Here is a 22,689-nt window from a genome sequence, read left to right as displayed (position 1 = left end):
AACTAGATGTGATGAAGATCAAATGTAGGGAATACACTCATTTTACAAAATTACATGCAAGTACCAAAAAGTGATGTAAGTACTTATTCAACGGTCATTTTCAGCGCTCCCCGCTAACGTGACTTCAAGTTGAGATATTTGCGGCAAGGTACCGAAATGAGCAAAATGGTTTTAATTTACATTGGCCGTTTTCACGACGGAACTTTCGCAGAGGAACTTATTTGATACCTAAAAAGTACCTACCTTTTGAGGCCTTAACATCCCTCAAACTGAAATATTTTATGTTCAAAATAATTTTACAAGTTTAAATCCGGGCATTTTTTGCCCTCAAATCACTAATTTATTTACAAACACAGCAATTTTTGGTTCTAGTAGCCCACCTTTCGACTATGAGGTATCAAATCAGCGTGGCAACTTGCTCCCTCTTTGCTCCCTCGGGTATCTAATTCCGGAATTCTTAAAAACAAGGAAAGTATATATCGAGTTCTCTTTTATACCTATTCAGTTATGTTTTAATGGTGATTAAAATATGGCAAATTTTTTAATTACATTTCATATAAGAAAACACGCAAAACAATGAAACAAAAATAACTACGGCAGATAATTACCTTCAGGTATCTAATTCCGACCAATCAGCACCTCAGTAGGATATGACGTCATACAAGAATGGTGGTGAAGGCCGTTTGCAGTCCCGGCCGGTAGATCACGTGACCGCCGGGCGCCTCGGGTCACGCGGCGGTCGGGAGTCGGACGCGGGGCGTGGTCGCGGGCGGACGCGCGGGGCATCATGCTTTGCTTTGCTTGCTTTGTCAACTTCATATAACTTACTATCGCATTCGTGTGAAAGCCAAACACTGCTCAGTGCCCTTAAAAATTGAGTTTTGGAAAGCTCAAGTCCCTATAGCTCCTCAGGTCGGCAACAGTTGAAGCCTCATCTGAACCCATGTGAAAAAAACGAGGGTAAGGAACCTTGTGTTGCTTTTTCTTTTACCGTCATAATTGTCTCAAACCATCACAATTTTGAGTTGCCACATTGTCTGCTTCACTACATTCGTGTAAAACTTGGGTGAAGGCTGGTGGCTCAAAGAAAGGTGAAGATAGGTATTTCTTTAAGTGCCTAATCCGTGAAATATCCCGGCTTTACAAATCTACACTTTTCATTTTCTCCACGATACATTTGTTAAAATTGTTTAAATTTAATCTACATTTGTTAAAATCGGGGCTTTGGTTTTGTGTAAACTAGATCATAAAGTTTACTATAGTTTTGTGTAACCTAATGGCTGAAGAAAATAGTAATTTTGCTAAAATGATGTGCGAAAATGTGTTGCTTTCCAAATCAAATTACTCATACCTATATTTCATTCAAAATTAGGAGGCATTATTACTGTTTTTTCTTGTAACATGAACTGAGTTTGGGTACAGTGCTCCGGAAACGTTGTGGAACTTTAAGCTAGCTATAGAGCAGTTTCCATAAAAATTGTTTAGATAGTTGACATGACTTGTTGACAACTGTTTTGCTGTTTCTAAAAAAAAAGTGAAAAATATTTTCCTGCATTAAGCAGACAAGGCATGTTATTCTCATAAGCTATCGAATGTGTGTGCGTGTGCGTTTTTTTTTAAGCTGTCAATAGTAACTTCAGTTACTTCACTTTAGAACATATTGCCAAGAATGCGTATTGCGTCACTGATCATGAGCTCGTATATCATATCATATGCAGCAAATGCATGAATGAGAATAGTGTGTCATGAATTTTTGTGCATGCTTCTGGATCATCTGTAATTACATCAAAGGCTCGGCTCAAGAGTGTCCTGCCGACCAGCTTATGCCCAACCCTTTCTGTCCGTAGAACGTCTTCACTCGCCTGCGACTCCCGCACGCCGTTTGCGCCCCGGCTGTCCGTACCGGTCTTCGCGCTGCGAGCCGCGCTGCTGGAGTTCGCGGCGGCGTCGTGGAGCTCCCATCGGGACGGCGTGGGATGCCCGCGTCGAGCTTATAAGCCGTGACCTTCGATTGGCGGCTCACGCGGTCACCAGCTGTATGTCACCAGCCTCGTATGTCACCAGCCGCGGTCACCAGCCTCGGCCCCGACGACCCCGCTAATGGCCGAGACCGGCATGGGTCCGCTGTCCGGCGCAGCGCTGGCCGCCCGCATGTTACGTTTGGCTGTATCGCTGCCCAGCGGGAGCGCGCTCCACGCTGCGGTAGAGGTACACGTTGCGACCTGACCGAGGACCGCAACCGGATGGTGAGACGTCGGCCTCTACGCCCTGGCCGGGGGAGGCGTGACCGACGTCACAGTGGAGGAACGCCCAAACAAGACCAGCCCACCGTCGGAGCAGCATGGAAATATCATGTTCTGCCTGGACGTCGGACCCGGCGGCCGCAGAGCACCTGCACACGTGCGGAGAGGGGCGCTGGAGGCTACTCTGGAGCTTCTGCCATCCCGCGGCGCGGCTGCTGGCAACACCTGACAACGGCGGCAATGGAGGCGGTTGGGAACAGCTGCAGCAAGGGTGATGGCGGTGATGGCGACATGGCGGTTTGGGACTTCATCTCAACGCGGCCGCCGCCCAGGCGCCGCTGCGCCCGGCTGCTCAGCCACCTACCGGGTGGCGGGGTGACCCTTACGGCCCTCACGCCCGTTCGGTCTGCGGCCACGTTCTTGGGTGGCGGTCGCGGGGTTAGCGGCGTTGGACTTCGTCCTTTATCCAGACTGCACCGTACCATCTGAACGGATGGATCTGCCAGGAAAGATGACATCCAAGGCGGCTATGAGGCGATCACAAAGCTTCAACAAGAGCTTCTCCTTCATGGGGCCGGCCGGCCGTTAAGTCGCAACACCGGCTGCCGAGTGCCAACAGCTGCGTGCGCTGGCGCCGACGCGTTGTGGGCCGCGCTGCTGACGCCCAAGCTGCGATATCAACGAATAAGTGGCAGCGGTGGCGGCTTTTCAGTTGTTAACGTGCCTTTGCAGACGTGAATAGCCCGCGTTGGAATCGCATGGTTGGCAACACCACGCAAGCTAAAATGGGCTTCCTTGATGAACCTACTTTTTGAGCATTGAAGCCTTTGTAGTTTTGGATGTTTTGCTGCAGGCTACACATATACTGGGTGTTCCGAAAAAAGTGTCACGATTTTAGTCACGTGCGATTTCCGTAAAAATTGTCCGAAATAGTTTGGCTTAAGATATGTTGCTCACAACCCTTGTCGATTTTGGTGGACAAAACGGTTCACCAAAATCTACGATGGTTTTCTCGCCAGAACAAAAAATCAAAATCGTCCGATTATGGTTCGAGACGAAATCGTACGTCACCGTCCGCCGCCGACTTCGACGCGAGTGTGACATGGAAACTCGAGATCTGCCCTGCAACAAACTCATTGCAAGGTTTGTTAACCATTTTGAGACAACAGGTTCAGTCCTGAATACTCACAGGGGCAGCAGCGGCAGGCCAGCATCGGTTTCAAAGTCCCCAGAGACCATCGCGGCCGTGCGAAATTCCGTCATTGCCAGTCCCAAGAAGTCGCTCCGTCGACGCTCTCAACAGCTCGGACTTGCTAAAACCAGCGTAAGACGCATCCTATGCGACGAGCTAAAACTGTCATCGTACATAATATCCACCAGACATAAGATGACGGATCGGGACAGGCAAAAGCGGCAAGTCATGTGTCAATGGATCTCCAACAAGATGGAGAGGAACGCGCGGTGGGTGAACCGAGTCTGGTTCTCAGACGAGGCTCACTTCCACCTGAACGGTGCGGTGAACAACCACAACAACACTTTCTGGGGTAACTCACCACCGGAAGAAGTAACGGAGAAGCAGCTGAAGGGCCCGAAGGTCACTGCCTTCGTGGCCTACAACGCCACTCACGGCCTCCTCGGTCCCTACTGGTTCGAAGAAGATGGCCGGACCGTCACCATCAATGGCGAGCGCTACCGCGAGGTCATCCGGGAATTCTACGCGGATCTGACCGATATGCTCACCGATAACCAACTGCAACAGGCATGGTTCATGCAAGACGGAGCTCCGCCTCACACTGCGCGTGAGAGTATCGAATGCCTTAAGGAGCTGTTCAACGCTCGCCTCATGTCTCTCGGCACCGCCCATGAGTGGGCTCCCCACAGCCCTGATCTCAACCCGCTAGACTTTTGGCTGTGGGGGGCTGCCAAGGACACTGTGTACGCAGGCAAGCCCAAGACACTGGTCCAGCTTAAGCAGAACGTCGAAAGATACCTGCATCAAGTCGGTCCCGAGACTCTGACGAAAGTCGCTGAGAGTTTCCAGGCCAGAATCAAGGCGTGTCTCAACCGCGGTGGTGCCCATATCGAGAACGTGAACTACAAGAAGTTCGCGTAAACTTGTGATCGCAGGAACTCCTCTGCCCTCTGGCAAGGAGTTATAGCACTGATACGAGAGTAACCTTGTTGAAAAACGACAAACGTGAGCTTTCATATGGTGTATGTTTTAATGCGTTAATACTTGTCAAGCGTTTATAATACACGTTTGAAACTGTGACACTTTTTTTCGGAACACCCTGTACTATATAGGCACTCACGTGCTTTGAATCGCGCAATGCAATTGAACCATGGTAAAGACAATGATAAATGAACTGAGAGCTGACATGCCCCATGCTTTGTTTTCTTTTCTTTTTGGCGAGTTGATAAAAGTGGTTTTGGACACTGGATGAGTTTTTAGGGGTGTGGTGAGGGGGATGTAATTCCGCAGACCTTTTGTCAGATTCACTAATGCAGTAGGTCTGTGCGGTATTTAGTTATCAGAGCATTCTTTGAAAGTCGTGAATAGGGCCACTGAGTACCTATAGCCGTGATATCCCCCCACAAAAACTTCTTTTAAATAACCGGGGATAGATACATGAGCAGAGTAAATGCTATTACGAACGCCTGTCACAATGCTGAGCGAATAGGAAAATCCATAGATGGAGAATTGTGCCACGTTACGGGTGCTCGGGCGCAGCCAATCCACCGTTACCCCAGCGGTGACCTTGACCCGCATCGTCTGTCTCGGCTCCAAAGCCAAATCGGCGTGGAATTGGGAGCGCTCGAGCACTCATGATCCAGCGCAATTCTCCACCTAAATCCATTCCTGATACACATTTGCTTGCTCATAGTCATGTAACCCCGGTAAATTCACCCAACTTTCATACTGGTCGCTCCATAGACAGATGGCCAGAGATCAGAGGCCATTGTTGCATTCAATTAGTGGAGATCAATAAAGAACCGTGATAGGCCACAAGTCGCGTGACATCATACGTGAAACAACCAATGACGTCGGCCTGCAAAACCCAATGGAAGCGGCTAGCAGCGTGCAATAAAACAGGGCGCTGCTTTCTAAATGTCTGTCGTGCGCCATAAATGAATATATTCTTTGTAGCGTGGCAACTCAGTATCTTTTTTTAACTATTGTACTAGTAATTAATATTTTCATAATTTTATAATTGTGCTTTCGCTTTATGTTGATATTAGTGATAAAGCCTTAGATAAAGTAAATCGATGTGATATTTAATAGAAAAATAGCAAACTAACGCACCATTCATTCGAAAGCTGGGAAATCTACTAAAAAGAACTACTAAAATTCCTGAGGAACTAAAGGATTAAATCGGTATCAAATAGATGCCTGCTATTCCGTCGTGAAAACGGCCATTATAACTTGTTGTGTTTTGTCAGAAAATGGTCCTAACTCAGATTTTGTGGAAAAAGGTCATTATCTCCCTTTAAGGATATCGCCAAACCTTAAAATTGTATACTTGCATATAACTCAGCCGTTTCTGGGCCGATTGCGCTAAATCTTGGACTGTCGGCAGGCAGGGCACTCACCAAGCGATGTAGGGTCATGTGTCACAGGTGGAGTGGACTCATGCACGTGCGCACGTGAGGGGGTCTGCTTCTACATCTGATTAATGTAGAATCAGATTCGATTTCACTGGGTCGATTTCACTCAATTTTTGTACACTGTTAGGGACAATTTAGACAGGTGGCCCGTGGCTCACATAAGTCATCTGGAGTCTCAGTAAGCGCGTGCGCACGTGCAGGGGCCCATTTATATATCTCAAGAACAGGTAGGACGATAGCACTCAAATTTGGTGAAACTCCTCGGTCAAGTATGAGTAGGGCATGAGTATGCCGCGTATAGGTAGGGTACGGTATGGGAAGGGTAAGGTATGGATAGGGTAGGCTTTGGATAGGGTAGGGTAGGGTAGGGAAAAGTTTAACACGTTTAAAGAAAACGGTTTAACACGGGGCGCGAAAAACGGCGACATCGGCCGAAATTGGTCCGACGCGTGCTCCTTTCCGGCCTTATCTCTTGACGACCGGTGGTCACAGCGACACGCGGTTGTCGATCGGCGACACCGATCGATATTGGAGAGATGGACCTAGTCTAGTCTTACTTAATCTTACTTAATAAATTATAACTTGTCTGCGTGTCCGTCAGCCGTATGTGTCTTAACCCGCACCCCGCTGGGCTATTCAGCCATACGCGCCCTGCTGGGGGGGGGGGGGCAGATTCTGCCCCCCCTGTCTAACTTCCGAACCGATGGTCGTAGAAAGACGGGGAAAACGGCAATCGAAAGCTCTCAACAAGGCGGATCTTAAGAGCCCAAATTTTTTTGCTTAAGTAGGTCAGAGGTAAGGTCAAGGTCAGGTCAAGGGTACAAAATCAGTAGGCGGAACTATGGTCATGAGTACCCAAATATAGGAACGTTCCCATTTTTGGGAACGGAGTTCCCAAATATGGGAACGGGCGTTCCCATTTATGAGAACGGAAGGCAATTTTTCGGCCGTTCTCCCACTAAAACTCAAAAGTGCATCACGTCTCAAAAAAGTGCACGCTGATTTAAGTATCTACTAAATCTCCATAAAGTTATCTTTAATCTGATCGTGGAACAAGGAAATTGACCGTGGAATGATATTTTTAATGATTTTTTGAAAATGACAGAATGGTGGAAATATGGGTTATACGACATTTAACATGCAATTTTAAGGAAAATGAAGCATTTTTTAGTTTGAGGTAAAGTATAATAATTTTCGCCTGGTTATGAACTTTCATACTATCGACACCAGATGCTGACAAATGCAAGCGAAGACGCGGACGGTCCCGAGGTAATATTGTTGACTTTTGTGTCGGGGCGGACGACCGCGTGGAACGTGAGTGAATTTACCGAGCTACTGTTGTAAACTCAGTTTAAGCGGTTGAAAATTATCCAGCTGTATTTTATCATCCCGAAAAGACATATTTTATTTGGATGCTAGCTGTTTAGAGTTGTTTTATAAGGAGCGTCATGAGCGTGGTTTTTGTCTTCCGTGTTTCTAAGCGTGATCGTTTTGGGGGAATTTCTCTTATATAGCTCGCTCTGTGTGGCTTATTTATAATTTTTATGCTGATTTCGATAATTCCTCGTGCCCATCCTACCAGGCCTTTTGCCACTTACACTCATCAAGAAAGGAAAAAACTAGATTTTCATTGGGACTAGGTGTTTTGAGGGTGTAACATATTCAGCGTTCCCATTTTTGGATACTTCCTTGTACTCGTCAACTATCGGTGATAAACAGACAGGTGCTTGACATGTCTCCACCCTCAGCGCGGACGGTGGATATAGGTATGGAAGACCTTGTTGAACATCGCTGAGCGTTGTGAATTACGTAATCCTGCAGAGGGGGGCGTGCCCGCTGCGAGATCGACGGGAATAAAAGCGCAGAAGACCGGGCGAAACATGCGACGGTCTTGTCGGAAAGGTCATCTGATGATTGTTGCGTTAACAATAATTTGCGGCGTTGGACGTGATGCTTGTTAATGAAAAGAGCCCCTGAAAGGCGTCGGTGAAATCGTTCCCAATTTTGGGTACGCCGTTCCCATAATAAGGAACGCTTGCAGCGCCAGTGTACGAGAGCGTTCCCAAATTTGGGCTCGCGGCCCGGATGATGGACTGCTTTAGAAATAGGGGAACGATTTGAAACTACGATGGGCCTTACAATATCAAACTCTTTCCCAACAATATTGAGACAAATATCAGGCGGTTCACGATCGTTTTATATTTTTTGGACGTCATTTAACGGTTCTTTTTCTTGTTTTAAATAATGCCTACATGGCGTTCCCATATTTGGGTTTATCGTTCCCAAACATGGGAACGAAAATGCGTTCCCGAAAATGGGTACGCTTGACCATAGTTCCGCCTACTGAAATGCAAGTTTCTACAGTATCGGCCTTGCACCGTAGTTGCCGAAGAATGGACTGAGACTGATTGCCCAAAACGTGTTCTTAGACTACCAAGACAATATTCGTTGCACACAATGTCATTCAAAGGTCAAGGTCAAGGTCAGGTCAGGTCAGGTCAGGTCAGGTCACCAAAAACAAAATATAGAAAAGGGCATGTGCGACACATGTTTTATGGGTCATTTTACTCATGGAATTCAATAGTCACACTCAATAAGTGATATGGACCACCTCTGGATGAATTTCAGGTCGAGGTCAGGTCAAGGTCAGGTCAAGTGAGGTCAAATTTTGAAGTTGGTTGTTAAGGCCTAAAAAGGTGTCTATCTGATGCAGTTTTTCACGGCGAATCGAATGTTGCTATTTTTGTTTCCGTACGAGGTCTAGAACTTCCAAAAAATCATTTTTCAAAAAAATTGTGTGTCGTGACGTCATAAAATTTTGAATAACTCCCACATTTTTGAACCGATTCTTCTAAAAATTGGTATGTAGGTGCACATAGACCACTTCTTTGACATATATTCCGTTTTTTTTGATAAACTCAAAATTTTGGATTTTATAAATATTTTCCCAAAAAAGTCAGTTTTTTGGAAAAATGTTGGCCAAAATCCAAAATTTTCAAAAAACCGAGATAGCCATTTGATAGACAAAGTAGAATCACGTATAACCTTTTTGTTACGTCTTGATTCCTTTAAAAATGAAGATGTTAGCGACGTTTGAAATTTTGCCGTTTTTGAGGCGAAAATGGCGAACATGACGTCACTAAAACGTCAATTTCTCAAAAATTTTCCGACGGATTTCGCTCAAATTTTCAGGGAACGTGTCAAATTGATGTATGATAAGGTACTGAAAGTTTGACGTTGCTGACGTAACGCGTTTAGAAGTTATTGGCGAAAAACGGGAGGGGGGCAGATTCTGCCCCCCCCCCCAGCGGGGCGCGGGTTAATGCGCCGGCACGGCGTAAATTATAAGTTGTCTGCGTGTCCGTCAGCCGTATGTGTCTTCTTGCGCCGGAACGGCGCCACGTAGCGACGTGAAATTTGGTGACCACAAACTTCGGGTGGGGCGGACCATCGTATCAAAAGATGGGCGCAATCGGACCAGCGGTGCGGCGTCAGCGCGTGCATCTCTGCCCCAGGCTGGCCGAGGCCAGCGCCGAGCAGAGAGCACGCGCTTTAGGCTCAGTTGTTCGCTTAAAAAACTGAGTGAAAAGTATCCGAGCCGGGAGGTCGTTGACCTTTGACAACCAAGGCCGACACAAGGCACCGCTCGCCAAGAGGATTCGCCAGTAAATACAATTAATTTGTTTTTGCAATATCTCAGCCGTTTCTGGGCCGATTTAGCTGAAACTTGGACTGTCGGTGGTAGTGTAGTGTAGTGTAGGGTAGGGTAGGGTAGGGACTAGGGGTAGGGTTGGGTAGGGTAGGGTAGGGGTAGGGTAGGGAAGGGTAGGGGTAGGGTACGGTAGTGTACGGTTAGGGGTAGGGTAGGGTAGGGGTAGTGTAGGGTAGGGTAGGGTAGTGTAAGGGTAGGGTAGGGTAGGGTAGGGTAGGGGTAGGGTAGGGTAGGGTAGGGTAGGTTAGGGTAGTGTAGGGGTAGGGTAGGGTAGGGTAAGGGTAGGGTAGGGTAGGGTAGTGTAAGGGTAGGGTAGGATAGGGTAGGATATGGTAGGTTAGGGTAGGGTAGAGTAGGGACTAGGGGTAGGGTTGGGTAGGGTAGGGGTAGGGGTAGGGTAGGGTAGGGGTAGGGTAGGGTAGTGTAGGGTTAGGGGTAGGGTAGGGTAGGGTAGGGTAGGGTAGGGTAGGGTAGTGTAAGGGTAGGGTAGGGTAGGGTAGGGGTAGGGTAGGGTAGTGTAAGGGTAGGGTAGGGGTAGGGTAGGGTAGAGTAGGGTAGGGTAGGGTAGGGTAGGGTAGGTTAGGGTAGTGTAGGGGTTGGGGTAGTAGGGTAGGGTAGGGTAGGGTAGGGTTGAATTGAGTAACATCCTAACTTACAAAGGGCTCGAACAACTCGCATGCATCACCATCATGCTTTACAGTTCAATTAAAAGCAGTTACTCAGTTCTACACAAATAATACCAATAAAAATGCAAGTTTCTACACCCAAACTAATGCATCCGTCAATCATACATATCAAAACATACAGTTATCGCGTAAACCTGTATTCTAGTCTTACTTAATAAATTACCAGCAAAACGCCTTTTGGGCGAAGAACGAGCGAGCGAGATAGTGAGCCCTGCACGTGCGGAAGGGCGAGAGGGTACTTCCAACGGGCTTGTGCAAAGCACCCTAGTTTAACCGGTTGCTAGCAGTGTGCCAAATTTGAACGCAATCGGCCCACCCGTTCCTGAGATCTGGAAACGGCATTCTGCACGTGCGCACGTGCAAACGGGGCCCAAATTGACTTTCGCATGGCACCTTACTAACCGGTCCCCAACCGTGTACCAAATTTGAGCGCAATCGGCCCAGCCGTTCTCGAGATCTGAAAGCGCCCCCTGCACTTGCGCACGTGCAGTAGCACCCCGACCGCAACACATGGGAATGCATTGCCTGGTGGGTGCCTACCTGTATGCCAAGTTTCAGCGAAATCGCCCTAGTAATTACCGAGTTATTGAAATGGGAACAAATTTGGCACCTCTTATTGTTGTATTTTGCACGTGCAGTGGGGGTCACTCACATAGATCAAGAGTATCCGAACTTTGGTAGAAGGGATACAGCCACCTTACGAAAATTACCGCAAGACAATCGCCCAAGCGGCTGCTGAGATATGAGCCTCTCAAAATCACTACTTTTGCAAAACAGCTTGAACACCCTTGGCTTTTCACGTGGCACGTGCCACGACGGTCACTGATATGTAGCAAAAGTAGTCAATTACGGGGTAGAAGGGATGGGGCTACCAAGCAAAAAAGACCGCAGGCCAATCGGTCCAGCGGTTGCTGAGACATAAGCCTCTCAAAAGCGTTACAGGCCGGGCCGGGCCGGGCCGGGCCGGGCCGCTCATAATGAGATTTTTCCCCTAAATTGAAAAGATTTCGCTTCGCTCGCTGCGCTCGCTCGCTCGTAATAAGTCGTGTCTGCGTCCGTCAGCCTTAATATGTGTCTTAAAGCGCCGGAACGGCGCCGCGTATCGACGCGAAATTTGATGACCACAAACTTTGGGTGGGGCGGACCATCGTATCAAAAGATGGGCGCAATCGGACCAGCGGTGCGGCGTCAGCGCGTGCATCTCTGCCCCAGGCTGGCCGAGGCCAGCGCCGAGCAGAGAGCACGCGCTTTAGGCTCAGTTGTTCGCTTAAAAAACTGAGTGAAAAGTATCCGAGCCGGGAGGTCGTTGACCTTTGACAACCAAGGCCGACACAAGGCACCGCTCGCCAAGAGGATTCGCCAGTAAATACAATTAATTTGTTTTTGCAATATCTCAGCCGTTTCTGGGCCGATTTAGCTGAAACTTGGACTGTCGGTGGTAGTGTAGTGTAGTGTAGGGTAGGGTAGGGTAGGGACTAGGGGTAGGGTTGGGTAGGGTAGGGTAGGGGTAGGGTAGGGAAGGGTAGGGGTAGGGTACGGTAGTGTACGGTTAGGGGTAGGGTAGGGTAGGGGTAGGGTAGGGGTAGTGTAGGGTAGGGTAGGGTAGGGTAGTGTAAGGGTAGGGTAGGGTAGGGTAAAGGCTGAAACAGACTCTTTCCGCGTTCAGGAAATCGCATGCGAGAGCCTATTCAAATACGTTGTAATTCTTCTCGCATCAATCGCTTGCGGGAGGTGCGTGCGATTGATGCGGGCGTGCTTCCATGTATTTGAATAGGCTCTCGATGCGATTTCCTGACTGCGGAAAGAGTCTGTTTCAGGCTTAAGGTAGGGTAGGGTAGGGTAGGGTAGGGTAGGGTAGGTTAGGGTAGGGTAGGTTAGGGTATAGTGTAGGGGTAGGGGTAGGGGTAGGGTAGGGTAGGGTAAGGGTAGGGTAGGGTAGGGTAGTGTAAGGGTAGGGTAGGGTAGGGTAGGATATGGTAGGGTAGGGTAGGGTAGGTTAGGGTAGGGTAGGGTAGGGACTAGGGGTAGGGTAGGCTAGGGGTAGGGTAGGGTTGGGTAGGGGTAGGTAGGGTGGGGTAGGGTAGGTTAGTGTAGGGTAGTGTAGACTGTAGGGGTAGGGGTAGGGGTAGGGTAGGGTAGGGTAGGGCAGGGCAGGGTAGGGTAGGGGTAGGGTAGGGTAGGGTAGAGTTGTGTAGGGTAGGGTAGGGTAGGGTAGGGTAGGGTAGGGTAGGGTAGGGTAGGGTAGGGTAGGGTAGGGTAGGGTAGGGTAGGTTAGGGTAGTGTAAGGGTAGGGTATGGTATGGTAGGGTAAGGTAGGGGTAGGGGTAGGGGTCGGGTAGGGTAGGGTAGAGTAGGGTAGTGTAGGGTAGGGGTAGGGTAGGGTAGGGTAGGGTAGGGTAGGGTAGGTTAGGGTAGTGTAAGGGTAGGGTAGGGTATGGTAGGGTAAGGTAGGGGTAGGGGTAGGGGTCGGGTAGGGTAGGGTAGGGCAGGGTAGTGTAGGGTAGGGGTAGGGTAGGGTAGGGTAGGGTAGGGTAGGGTAGGGTAGTGTAGGGTAGGGTAGGGTAGGGTAGGGTAGGGTAGGGTAGGGTAGGGTAGGGTAGGTTAGGGTAGTGTAAGGGTAGGGTAGGGTAGGGTAGGGTAGGGTAGGGTAGGGTAGGGCAGGGTTGAATTGAGTAACATACTAACTTACAAAGGGCTCGAACAACTCGCATGCATCACCATCATGCTTTAGCATGCATCACCATCATGCTTTACAGTTCAATTTAAAGCAGTTACCCAGTTCTACACAAATAATACCAATAAAAACTCAAGTTTCTACACCCAAACTAATGCATCCGTTAATCATACATATCAATACATACAGTTATCGCGTAAACCTGTACCTCTAGTTTGATCTTAAATTAAGAAAAATGATCTTATTTTCAAAAAATTGACCTAATGTCAAGATCATTACCAGATCGGAAAAGGTTAGCATATCAGTCTAGACTAGACGTATCGCTGAACTGAAGAGATCCAATGTATTTTAACCCTCGCCCGTAAACGGCGATCTGCCACCTTCGCCCATGCAGGGGGGGGGGGTTGGTGCGACCCCCCCCCCCTTGGCGTTTGAAAACGGAGCGTCGTAGAGCTTAGCGGAAAAGACCAACGGATTGCTCTCGCCGAGATCTCGCGATTAGTGGTATATTTTTTGGTCCTAGGTCAACATTTGACCTACTTTTGACCGGTCAAAGGTCAAATTTTCGGAAAAATAGACTTTTTCAACTTTCCGCGGCGATTGCGGCAAAACGGTGGGAGATATCGACTTGAAACCTTCACTATCGTGTTTCTTGATCAATTCTCTATCGTTTGATATGTATTTCGTTTCCCTAGCTCTAAAAATGGCGCCTTGGGAGCGCCGGAAGTCGGCAAGGTCACAGTCGGCGGCAGAAATTCGAAAAATCAAAATTTAAATTTTTGAAATCTGATTGTATTTTTGGATTTGGGAAGTCCATTTGCTCCCTATAGAAGCTAATATTGCTGCATATTCCCATTGAGGTGACAAGAATTAGCAAAATAGTGGTTCGGGCGCTTTTCAAAAATAGTACCGGACGCTGTTCCTCTTGTGACGTCATAGCTCCGTGACCTGACCTGACCCGGTCAAGTTTCTTATACCATATGATAGCCAATACTTGCCCCAACATGCATGGGAAGTTTCATCACGATCCATCAACCGATGTCCGTACCACCGGCAGGAAACCTCGGGCGTTGGCACTCAGTTTGTGAAAATCCGGCCGGAGGCTGTTCCCTTTGTGACGTCATAACTCCGTGACCTGACATGACCCGGTCAAATTTTTTTTATCAAAAGATGCGCAAGGTTTGCCCCATAAGGTACCCAAAATTTGGCGGCGCTGTGCGCCGCCGTTTTTGCACTATTTTGGAAAAGCCTCAGGGGGGGGGGTTGCACCAACCCCCCCTACATGGGCGAGGGTTTTAATCCACGAGCAGCTGGGAGGAGGAGGGGGGGGGCTAATGTTGCCCCCTTTACGTTTTGTATTATATCTCCGAAACCTGATAAGGTATGAACCAGAGGTGCACAAACCTTCCTACTTGCCTACAATGTAGGAGACAGGAAAGAGCCGAAAAGGGTAGCCGCGAGACAGATTTCAGTTTGTGTTTTCTGTACAAAAATGACTATAAAAACAGCTAACTGGTAGCAATTGGTCGGTACAATCAGCTGTCAACGGTATTTGGTCATTACATTTCTTTACGTGTCTTCAAAAACAGTTCCTACAAATCTCCTCCATGAGACACCCACGAGACAGTTCCCATTGGATTAACATTGTGTCTCATGAGACACCGTGTAGGTAAAATGTAGGATGAAAAACTGCGAAAGTGGTGGGCATGTTTCGAAAAACGGCGCACAAATTCTTGGGGCGCCTTAACAAAACTCCTGTTCGAAAATGGGTTCTGGTAAAGTTTCGTCAGCTGGTTTCCACAGCAACCGCCATTCGTGGGACAAGCTGACGCCATTTGCTAGCGCGTTGCGTGGTAACCAGCTATTGGTGTCAGTTGAATTTGAAAGAGAATTGTAACAGTGAACTTCAGTTGCTGTACTGTGCTGTGGATGTGTGTCTTGTGCAGTGTAAGCAAAGTGTATAAGGACTTTCACATTATATTTTGTGATGTGATGGTGTGGTTGGTAATAGAAGGTTGTGAGCTCCAAGTGGAGTTAAGGAATTGCCAAAGAACTGAAAACTCTGCATGGGCCGGAAATCTGCAGCCTGCACTTCTATAAACTCTTCATAAGAGGTTCGTGGCAGGGGGCATTTTGGGGAGCGATTATGGAGGTGCTGGTAGGTACCTAACCTAATTGGCTTGATGAGAACTGAAACTGAAAGTCAAATGAATTGTAAAATTGCTCTACCTATCCTATCTGATCACTTGTAGGTACTTATTTTTTTTTAATTTCCATTCATTTTGATTGATAAAGAACAACATTGAAAGATGCTAACATGCAGGTAACTACCTACCTAGCTCTAATGTAAATAGGTACCTAATAATTTCCTTCAAAAGAATATATAGCTTTTCAATGTGGAGATTTAGTAAATGAAGGCATTTCACTACATTTTGAACATTACCTAGGTATAACTTCCCTAAACTGCATGACAAATTTTCAATTTCCTTGTTGTAACACCAATACCACAAACATTCATCTGGGCACAAGGCTCACAACATCAAATTATTCATGTTTTATAGACAGGTACCTATACAGCAAAAATGCAGCAGATATGTGATTATTTTAAACATAGGCTTTGTGTTCAGTTGTGTATGTAATAATTTTGTGGGTGGAAAATGTGTCATGAATTGTCTACAGGTCTGTGTAGAATTGTAATTAATATAATTATAGAAAAAGGAATGGTCAGTGAAGTAATCAACATGTTTACTCAATAACAAGATATGCTGGCATGGAGTTTGCTCATGAGTTTGCCCGAAAACCTTTCAGTTATATAGTGTGGGAAGCATAGCAATTTGAAGCATTTGCTTATAAAACTGATTTGTAATGGGGTTTGTGAAGTTCTCCATAAATTTCACACCTAGCAATGTACCTACCTAATGCATTGCATTACTTTAAAAGAGGGTGACCATACAAGTTGTCAGGTAGGTAGGCTTTGACATTGATTTCAAGATTTCAAGGTGATCTGTGTTTTTTGCTTATAACTTGTCCTCGTTCTCTGACTAAAGGAGTGGCAATACAATCTGACTTGTTTTTTTTTTCCTCTTGCCTTGCCATTTTTGACATAATCCTTGCCCAGGCTATATGTTGGTATGATGAAGGTCAATCAGATGACATATTTCAAATATTACAGTCATGATTTCAGTTGAATTTGCCTAACTTTATTTCAACAATATAAGATTACACATTGCATAGCTATAACAGCAATATTTGAGCCACCACTGGCATAGAAATTAATAGGTTGCAAAACATTACTCAGCAAGAAGAAATCAGTCATTGACAGTGGAGAAAACACATCTAGACTTGACAACAAATTACAATTGATTATTCTTCTACCATTCATGTTGGCATAAGTAATAATTCAAATGGATACTTAGTGCATTTTTCTGAAAATTTTAAGCACATGAGATCCATCCAAAGGCACAGACTCGGAACAAGGGCTGTGTTATAAACAAGGATATTGCAACTTTTTGGTATTTTAACATGTTGTTATATTCTGACATCCTCAGAAAAATAATATGGTAATCTGCCCTGCTTCATTTGATACGTATCGATGAGTAATTGGATGTTGCGGGAATGCAGTTAGTTTTCCGGCAGTTGTCTCCAGCAGCGACAAAATGGCCGCTTACTTTCTGTCAAACATTTGCTTTCATATGGCTAACTACATTAATTTCACTTAGTCTAACTTTGTCTAGCAAATCTCCAGTTTTACTTCGGAAAAACCGGCAGCGTGTTCCACATTGGTGTCCCCGCCAGGCGAGGCAGTTCCGTCGGCCGTCGATGTCCTTCGGTCATATAACCCCCAATAAAACTAGCGCGTCGAACGATCGGCAGCATGAATGGTCTCACACCATCCATGGCAGGGACCGACCTCACAGAGCCACGCAGAAAACAGGAATATCGGATTTATCTGCCTCTAAACTGTAATGTATGAATGCGTCGTGAAAATTTTACAAGACAGCTGAGGTTTGCTAAGCAAGAAAAAATAGACCAGGATCTGTATTAGCGAAGAGATTAGCGATGCACGTGAAATGTGTATAGATTGCGGTGTAGATGTAGTCAGCGATGGATTATAAAAGGTTTAAAGCCGCTTCTTAAAGCCTACAGTCAAAACGTTTTCTGAACGTTTGTGGTCCTCAATATGATAGGTATTCCATAGCAATTTAATGGGCTTCGTCCCATTAGCAAATATTGCAAAATCGTCCTCAAATAATGTTTTCTTACCTAAATGAAGTAATGTTGATCCAGGAAAAACTTGTTACACACTCCTTAAAGTTTCATATTCCTAAACAGAAACACTGATGTGCACCGCACACTGCAGCGTTAGGTCACTTCACCTTCAGCCCGCCAAGTAGTAACTGCCCGACTAAACGGGAGAGGGACGCTATGGGACGGCAGATGGATGCCCGTCTGGTCCATGTGGAACTGAACCCTCATTGGATGAGAGGAATTAATTGAGCGTCCCGGCGGTTTTATGAGGGTAGTTCTTGACTTTCCAGTGTTTCCAGACACAGTCAACAACCAGACCGCCTCACTGTAGTCTATACACCACCAGTATGCATTTCAGGTGGAGGTGTATGTACCAAGTCCTGCCGCGCACTTTGCCCAAATCAGCGCATACCGTATGTCTGTCGGCTTCTTAAAAAATGACGATATATCTGCGGATAGCTTCAGAAATAAAAACACTTCAGGAATAGCGTTTACGTCCTGTAAATATTAATAACTGTAATGTAAATAACCAGCTTTACTTGAAAGTATAGATATGTTGGGATATACCTAAGGATGATCGGTGAGACAAACCGGAGCCATCGGAGACCGTGTAGGAGACAGTCTGGGCTATATGTGCACCTCTGGTATGAACTGCAAACCTGGTATAGCTTCAAATGAATACCTACCTAGACAATATTTCAGGGAAGTTGGGTGATTGCAGCACTTTAGATGACGTTCCAATACGCCATGTCGTTTTCTAATATGGAGCGTTTCTGGTGTCACTGAGCATGAAACGCAACGGTCAATGAACTTAGTAGCACCTGGACACATCTAAGTACACTTTCAACTAAATCCTGACCAGTGATCGGTCTTATATATTCGGTTCCATGTATCGGAGATATTGTGAGGAAACTAAGAAAATCCAATCTATAATTGGACTTCTGACGCCACTGTGACGTCATTTCAAATGAGATCGACATCGAATTTGGACACGACTTTGGATACCTATCTATTAGTGTTCAAGAACAGATCTGTAGCTTTTCGCTTCTCTATTTCTTCGTATTGCGACGATACAGTGTCTGTTCCACCTGCAAGGTTAATAAAATCAAAGAAATATGGTTGCGTCACAAATATACATATGCAGAATAACAACATGGGGCCTCATACCAACCCTAGGCGTCTCAGACGATAGAAGGTTCTCCCCTACTCATGTAATTATACATGGGCGTTCAATGTTCATGTATGTATTATGCATGAGTGCTTATGTACCCATGCATAACGAAGTATATCTATACGAGTAGGAGGCCACAGCTAACTCGGTACTCTCTGAACTGAACTGTGCTGAGCGTACTCGGATCAGAATACGTTCAACACAGTGGGTTAGGCATGGGGTCACCGCTGAGCCCCATTGGCGCGTGTCTGCATATGGAAGACTTAGAACAGTCACGATTCTTAAATATAATCGGCCCTGATTCAGAATGGATGCGGTATATAGATGATATGTTGATGGTGGCACCGCAAGACATGGACTTGGACGAAAAATTGAACCTCTTGAATGCTACCAAGTATAAACCCAAAGATACAGTTCACATTGGAGAAAGAACAGGACGCCCAGCTGGCATTTTTAGATACCTCCATCCTGAGGACGGACAGTAGCTTCAAATATAAAGTTTACAGAAAGCCTACCAATAAGGAAGACTATGTGCATTTTTATTTGGCTCATGCAGATAGGGTGAAAAGTGTGAAAGTCATCGGCTTTTTCCTTAGAGCGTTTACGATTTGCGATGATGACTATTTGCAAGAAGAAATTCAGCACATAACCGAAGGTTTGTTGTCAATAGTTAAAACACTATTCTTTAGAATTGTGCTTTTCTATTGAAAAAAAAATTTGAGTTCCCTGACAATTTGGCAAAAGCTGCCTGGCTGACAAATAAGGCAGGATCCTTCGAAAGCTACCAATTATATAAACGTTACTGGTGTGGAATAACTCTTTTTGCCATAAACAATGAAAAACTAAGTTTCACCCAAATTCGTTGACACTTGTCCCATTGCATGGACATTTGGGTGCCTGCTGCCACCAGTGACGTCATCATAGTATGTTCATTTTTAAGAAACAATTTCCTGCTACTTACCATGCACAATTTGAAATCGATTATTTTTTCGGTAAGAAATTCTTGGCCAGACACTGAAGTTGCCAAAACTCACGTGAGAGCTTCGATATTGAACTTTGAGCCAGCGTCCTTTTGAAAAAAAAAAACGAACTATACCATCGCCATCACCATGAGCCCCTCGACGTCCCTGCTGCTGCTGCTGCTGCTGGCCTCCTGCGTCCTGGGCATGCCCACCGACCACCTCGAGGCCTCCGGACTGGGTCCTGTCGAAGCTGAAGGAGATGAGACCGTCGTGGTGGAAGCCGGTGATGGCAACATGGCCACAGGAGATGCCGCCTTTGCCAGCAACTTTGGATCAAATGATAAAGGAGGCGTCAGTACGTCATTTAGCGTGACGGCTTCGGTGAGTATCTGTATTTACAAATTCCAAACATCGCTTTTAAGGATGATGCTTTGAGTTTGATTTTATCAATGCCGATTTACTAACGCTTTGATTCATTTGATGATTTTTGCAGTGCGTTGCTCGATAACTCAGAAACAAAATTCCTGCAGATTTCTTTAACAGTCAAGATTACTTTACTTATATTTAACAGTAACACAGTTCAATAATTTGAGCACTTGAGCGAGCTGGAGCGAGCTGTTTTCTTTTCATCTTGTCCGTTTGCTGTGTGTGACGCGCGTGCTGTCTTTCGCAGGGCTCCAGCGCCGGCAGCTCGTTCAGTGCCAACGCAGCTACATCCGGTGTCGTACAGACAGACGGACAGGTATTCGTTGTGGACGGCGTCAGTGCGGAGTCAGCACAGATTGCCAACCCGGCATCGTTTGTTTAGTGAGCTCGAAACTGCTCAGGCGAGCTCGTCTTTCTGGAACTTTTCCTGTGGACTGTTTGTCAGTGATGTCTCTTGAAATACATACACGTCGAAAGTGGTGTTTTGTGTGTGAACACTGGACAGTTGGGTATCTCATCCCAAGCGAGCTTTGGCGCCTGTTCTGTCAAAGTTACAGGATGCGCATAACGTTTATTAATTTTTTTGCGAGTTTCCGTTAATGAGTCACTTAATCAATTGATCAGTAGATTGTGATGTAAAGCAGAATCAATTCAATTGAGGTGTGAGTGATAAAAGTATCGTTTTATTAAAAATATGCATCGGTAAAACAGCAGCGTAACAGGCGAGAGGAAGGGAGAGAGAGAGAGAGAGAGAGAGAGAGAGAGAGAGAGAGAGAGAGAGAGAGAGAGAGAGAGAGAGAGAGAGAGAGAGAGAGAGAGAGAGAGAGAGAGAGAGAGAGAGAGAAGGAGAGAGAGAGGGAGGGAGAGAGAGTTCTCGGCTTCACTCAAAAAACTAGGAAGGACTGCGGTCTTGAAAATTTATTTACAGCGGCATCGTTTAGTTAAATGTAACACACCGGAGACTGCAGCCAAAACATACGACCATAACACACTGGAGACTGCAGCCAAACATACGACCATAACACACTGGAGACTGCAGCCGAGCATACAACAATAACACACTGGAGACTGCAGCCGAGCATACAACAATAACACACCTGAGACTGCAGCCGAGCATACAACAATAACACACTGGAGACTGCAGCAGAGCATACGACAATAACACACTAGAGACTGCAGCAGAGCAAACGACAATAACACACTGGAGACTGCAGTAGAGCATACAACAATAACACACTGGAGACTGCAGCCGAGCATACAACAATAGCACACTGGAGACTGCAGCCGAGCGGCGAGCATACAACAATAGCACTACTTAGGACTACTTAGACGAAACACACGATAATATGTAGATAGCATTTTTGGGACTGGCAGAAAGCGAATGAGCACGCATGGTCCTATAGTATATTTTGCGGTGTAAGTTCTAAATACAAAATAATCCATGAGTAGCATTTAGCACGTCCTGAAGACAAGTCACAGATGAGCAGTGACCAATATTTTATTTTATTATATTCTTCTGCTGACAGTAGCTAAGCTCATTCCGGAACGGTGCTCAACTACGGCGCCGCGGTGTATGTCGAGGACTTCGCTGCTCTGACATTACAGTTCTCGGGCCAATCAGGGATTGACATGTTCAAAGGGCCCCAACAGCAAACGTTCCCCTGGTCTGCTAAAGGGCTAAACCTGAGTCATATTGTCTGTTTATTTCATTACAAAAACGTCACGCTGGTCATGATTTGTATCGTATTTTTAAATGATTTTGGATGATAATTATTTAACTAACTAGTTGCTTTGCCCACATATCAGCATCTACCCTCATGGTGTTTCTGTAATTAGCGGTATCGGAGGCCACGCTCTGCAGTTGTTTCTCTCTTCTTCTCGCCGAAATATAAATGATGATGTTTTTGTCGTCTGCTTGTAACAATGAATAAATAGACGGTGATAAAGTGTTGTTGTTTGGCTGAGACTCAACTCAACTGCTGGAGAAACGTTCGAAAATAACGTTTGCACTAAACAATAGTCTTTGTAGCTATTGCAATGGTGAATTTTAATGAGTGTAAATTACTCAACAATGAAAATAAATCTTCTGTAAAAAAGGGACATAGGTACCATTGTTCAGATAAATGATAATGCTAGCATACACTACTGGACCTAAGATTTTTATACAAGCCGGCTTTGCATGGGGTCGAGGAAAACATCTCATGATACACATCACACCCTATATCATATGTATACCACATCTTTCTCACGCTCCATTGCACAATTCTGTCACCAATTTGACCATCTACACAGTGCTAATATTTCACCATTTATGTGGAACAAACGAGAGCACCGCCCTCTTACAAACGTTCCGTCTATGGCACACATCATAGCAGCACAGGTCACGATGGGATGGACACTGGGAGTCGTACGAGCAGGTCAGCAGTGCCGTGACCTCCGGGGTGACCTCCGGGGTCACGGGGTCACCGGACCGGCAGCCGCTGATCTGGGAGGGGCACTCCACTGAAACGGGAACAGGTAGAGGGACATTTACACATTACGGTGGGATTTATACAGATCGTCAGTACGTAAATAAAAAACACATAAAATATGTTTAGTTAGCTAACAATAAAGTAGCGCCAAATATCAGCGAAAGTTTGATTAGCTGACAAACATTTGAATGAAGCCACATTACTAACAACTTAGTTGCTTTTTATAATAATCCAGTCAAATCAACTTGTTGCCTGATGCCCATTTTTCAGCCTATTATTCGCTTTCAGCTCCATGTAACTTTCCCGGTAGGTTCTGGACTTACTGTGTGTGGCCCCTGCAGCACCGGGAAGACAGCAATAGTACCAGTGTTTGGGTGGGTAGAGCTGATAGTCCGAACGAGGGCAAAAGTACCTGAGATTGAGAAAGTATTAAGTTGTTTAGCATTGAAAGACTATAACGCTGAATTTGGTTCGCTGGGGATCTTATACG

General features: G+C 46.0%; 2 protein-coding genes across 2 annotated transcripts; both read left to right on the top strand.

Annotated features, from left to right (window-relative positions):
• The first annotated feature begins 3,663 nt into the window (after positions 1–3,663).
• On the top strand, positions 3,664–4,356 carry LOC122372367. Its single transcript, XM_043349487.1, has one exon. It carries the CDS (start codon positions 3,664–3,666, stop codon positions 4,354–4,356), a length of 693 nt encoding a protein of 230 aa, XP_043205422.1.
• A 15,078-nt stretch (positions 4,357–19,434) lies between these two features.
• On the top strand, positions 19,435–20,209 carry LOC122372369. The gene is made up of 2 exons (XM_043349489.1): positions 19,435–19,683; positions 19,976–20,209. The coding sequence occupies exons 1-2, from the start codon at positions 19,450–19,452 to the stop codon at positions 20,108–20,110; spliced, it is 369 nt and encodes a 122-aa protein (XP_043205424.1). The 5' UTR covers positions 19,435–19,449; the 3' UTR covers positions 20,111–20,209.
• Positions 20,210–22,689: the final 2,480 nt, after the last annotated feature.

Source organism: Amphibalanus amphitrite, unplaced genomic scaffold (assembly GCF_019059575.1).
Source record: "Amphibalanus amphitrite isolate SeventyFive unplaced genomic scaffold, NRLGWU_Aamphi_draft 001351F_arrow, whole genome shotgun sequence".
NCBI classification, from domain to species: Eukaryota; Metazoa; Arthropoda; class Thecostraca; order Balanomorpha; family Balanidae; genus Amphibalanus; species Amphibalanus amphitrite.
The sequence above is the reverse complement of the archived record's forward strand: the minus strand, read 5'-3'. Positions and strand labels throughout refer to the sequence as shown.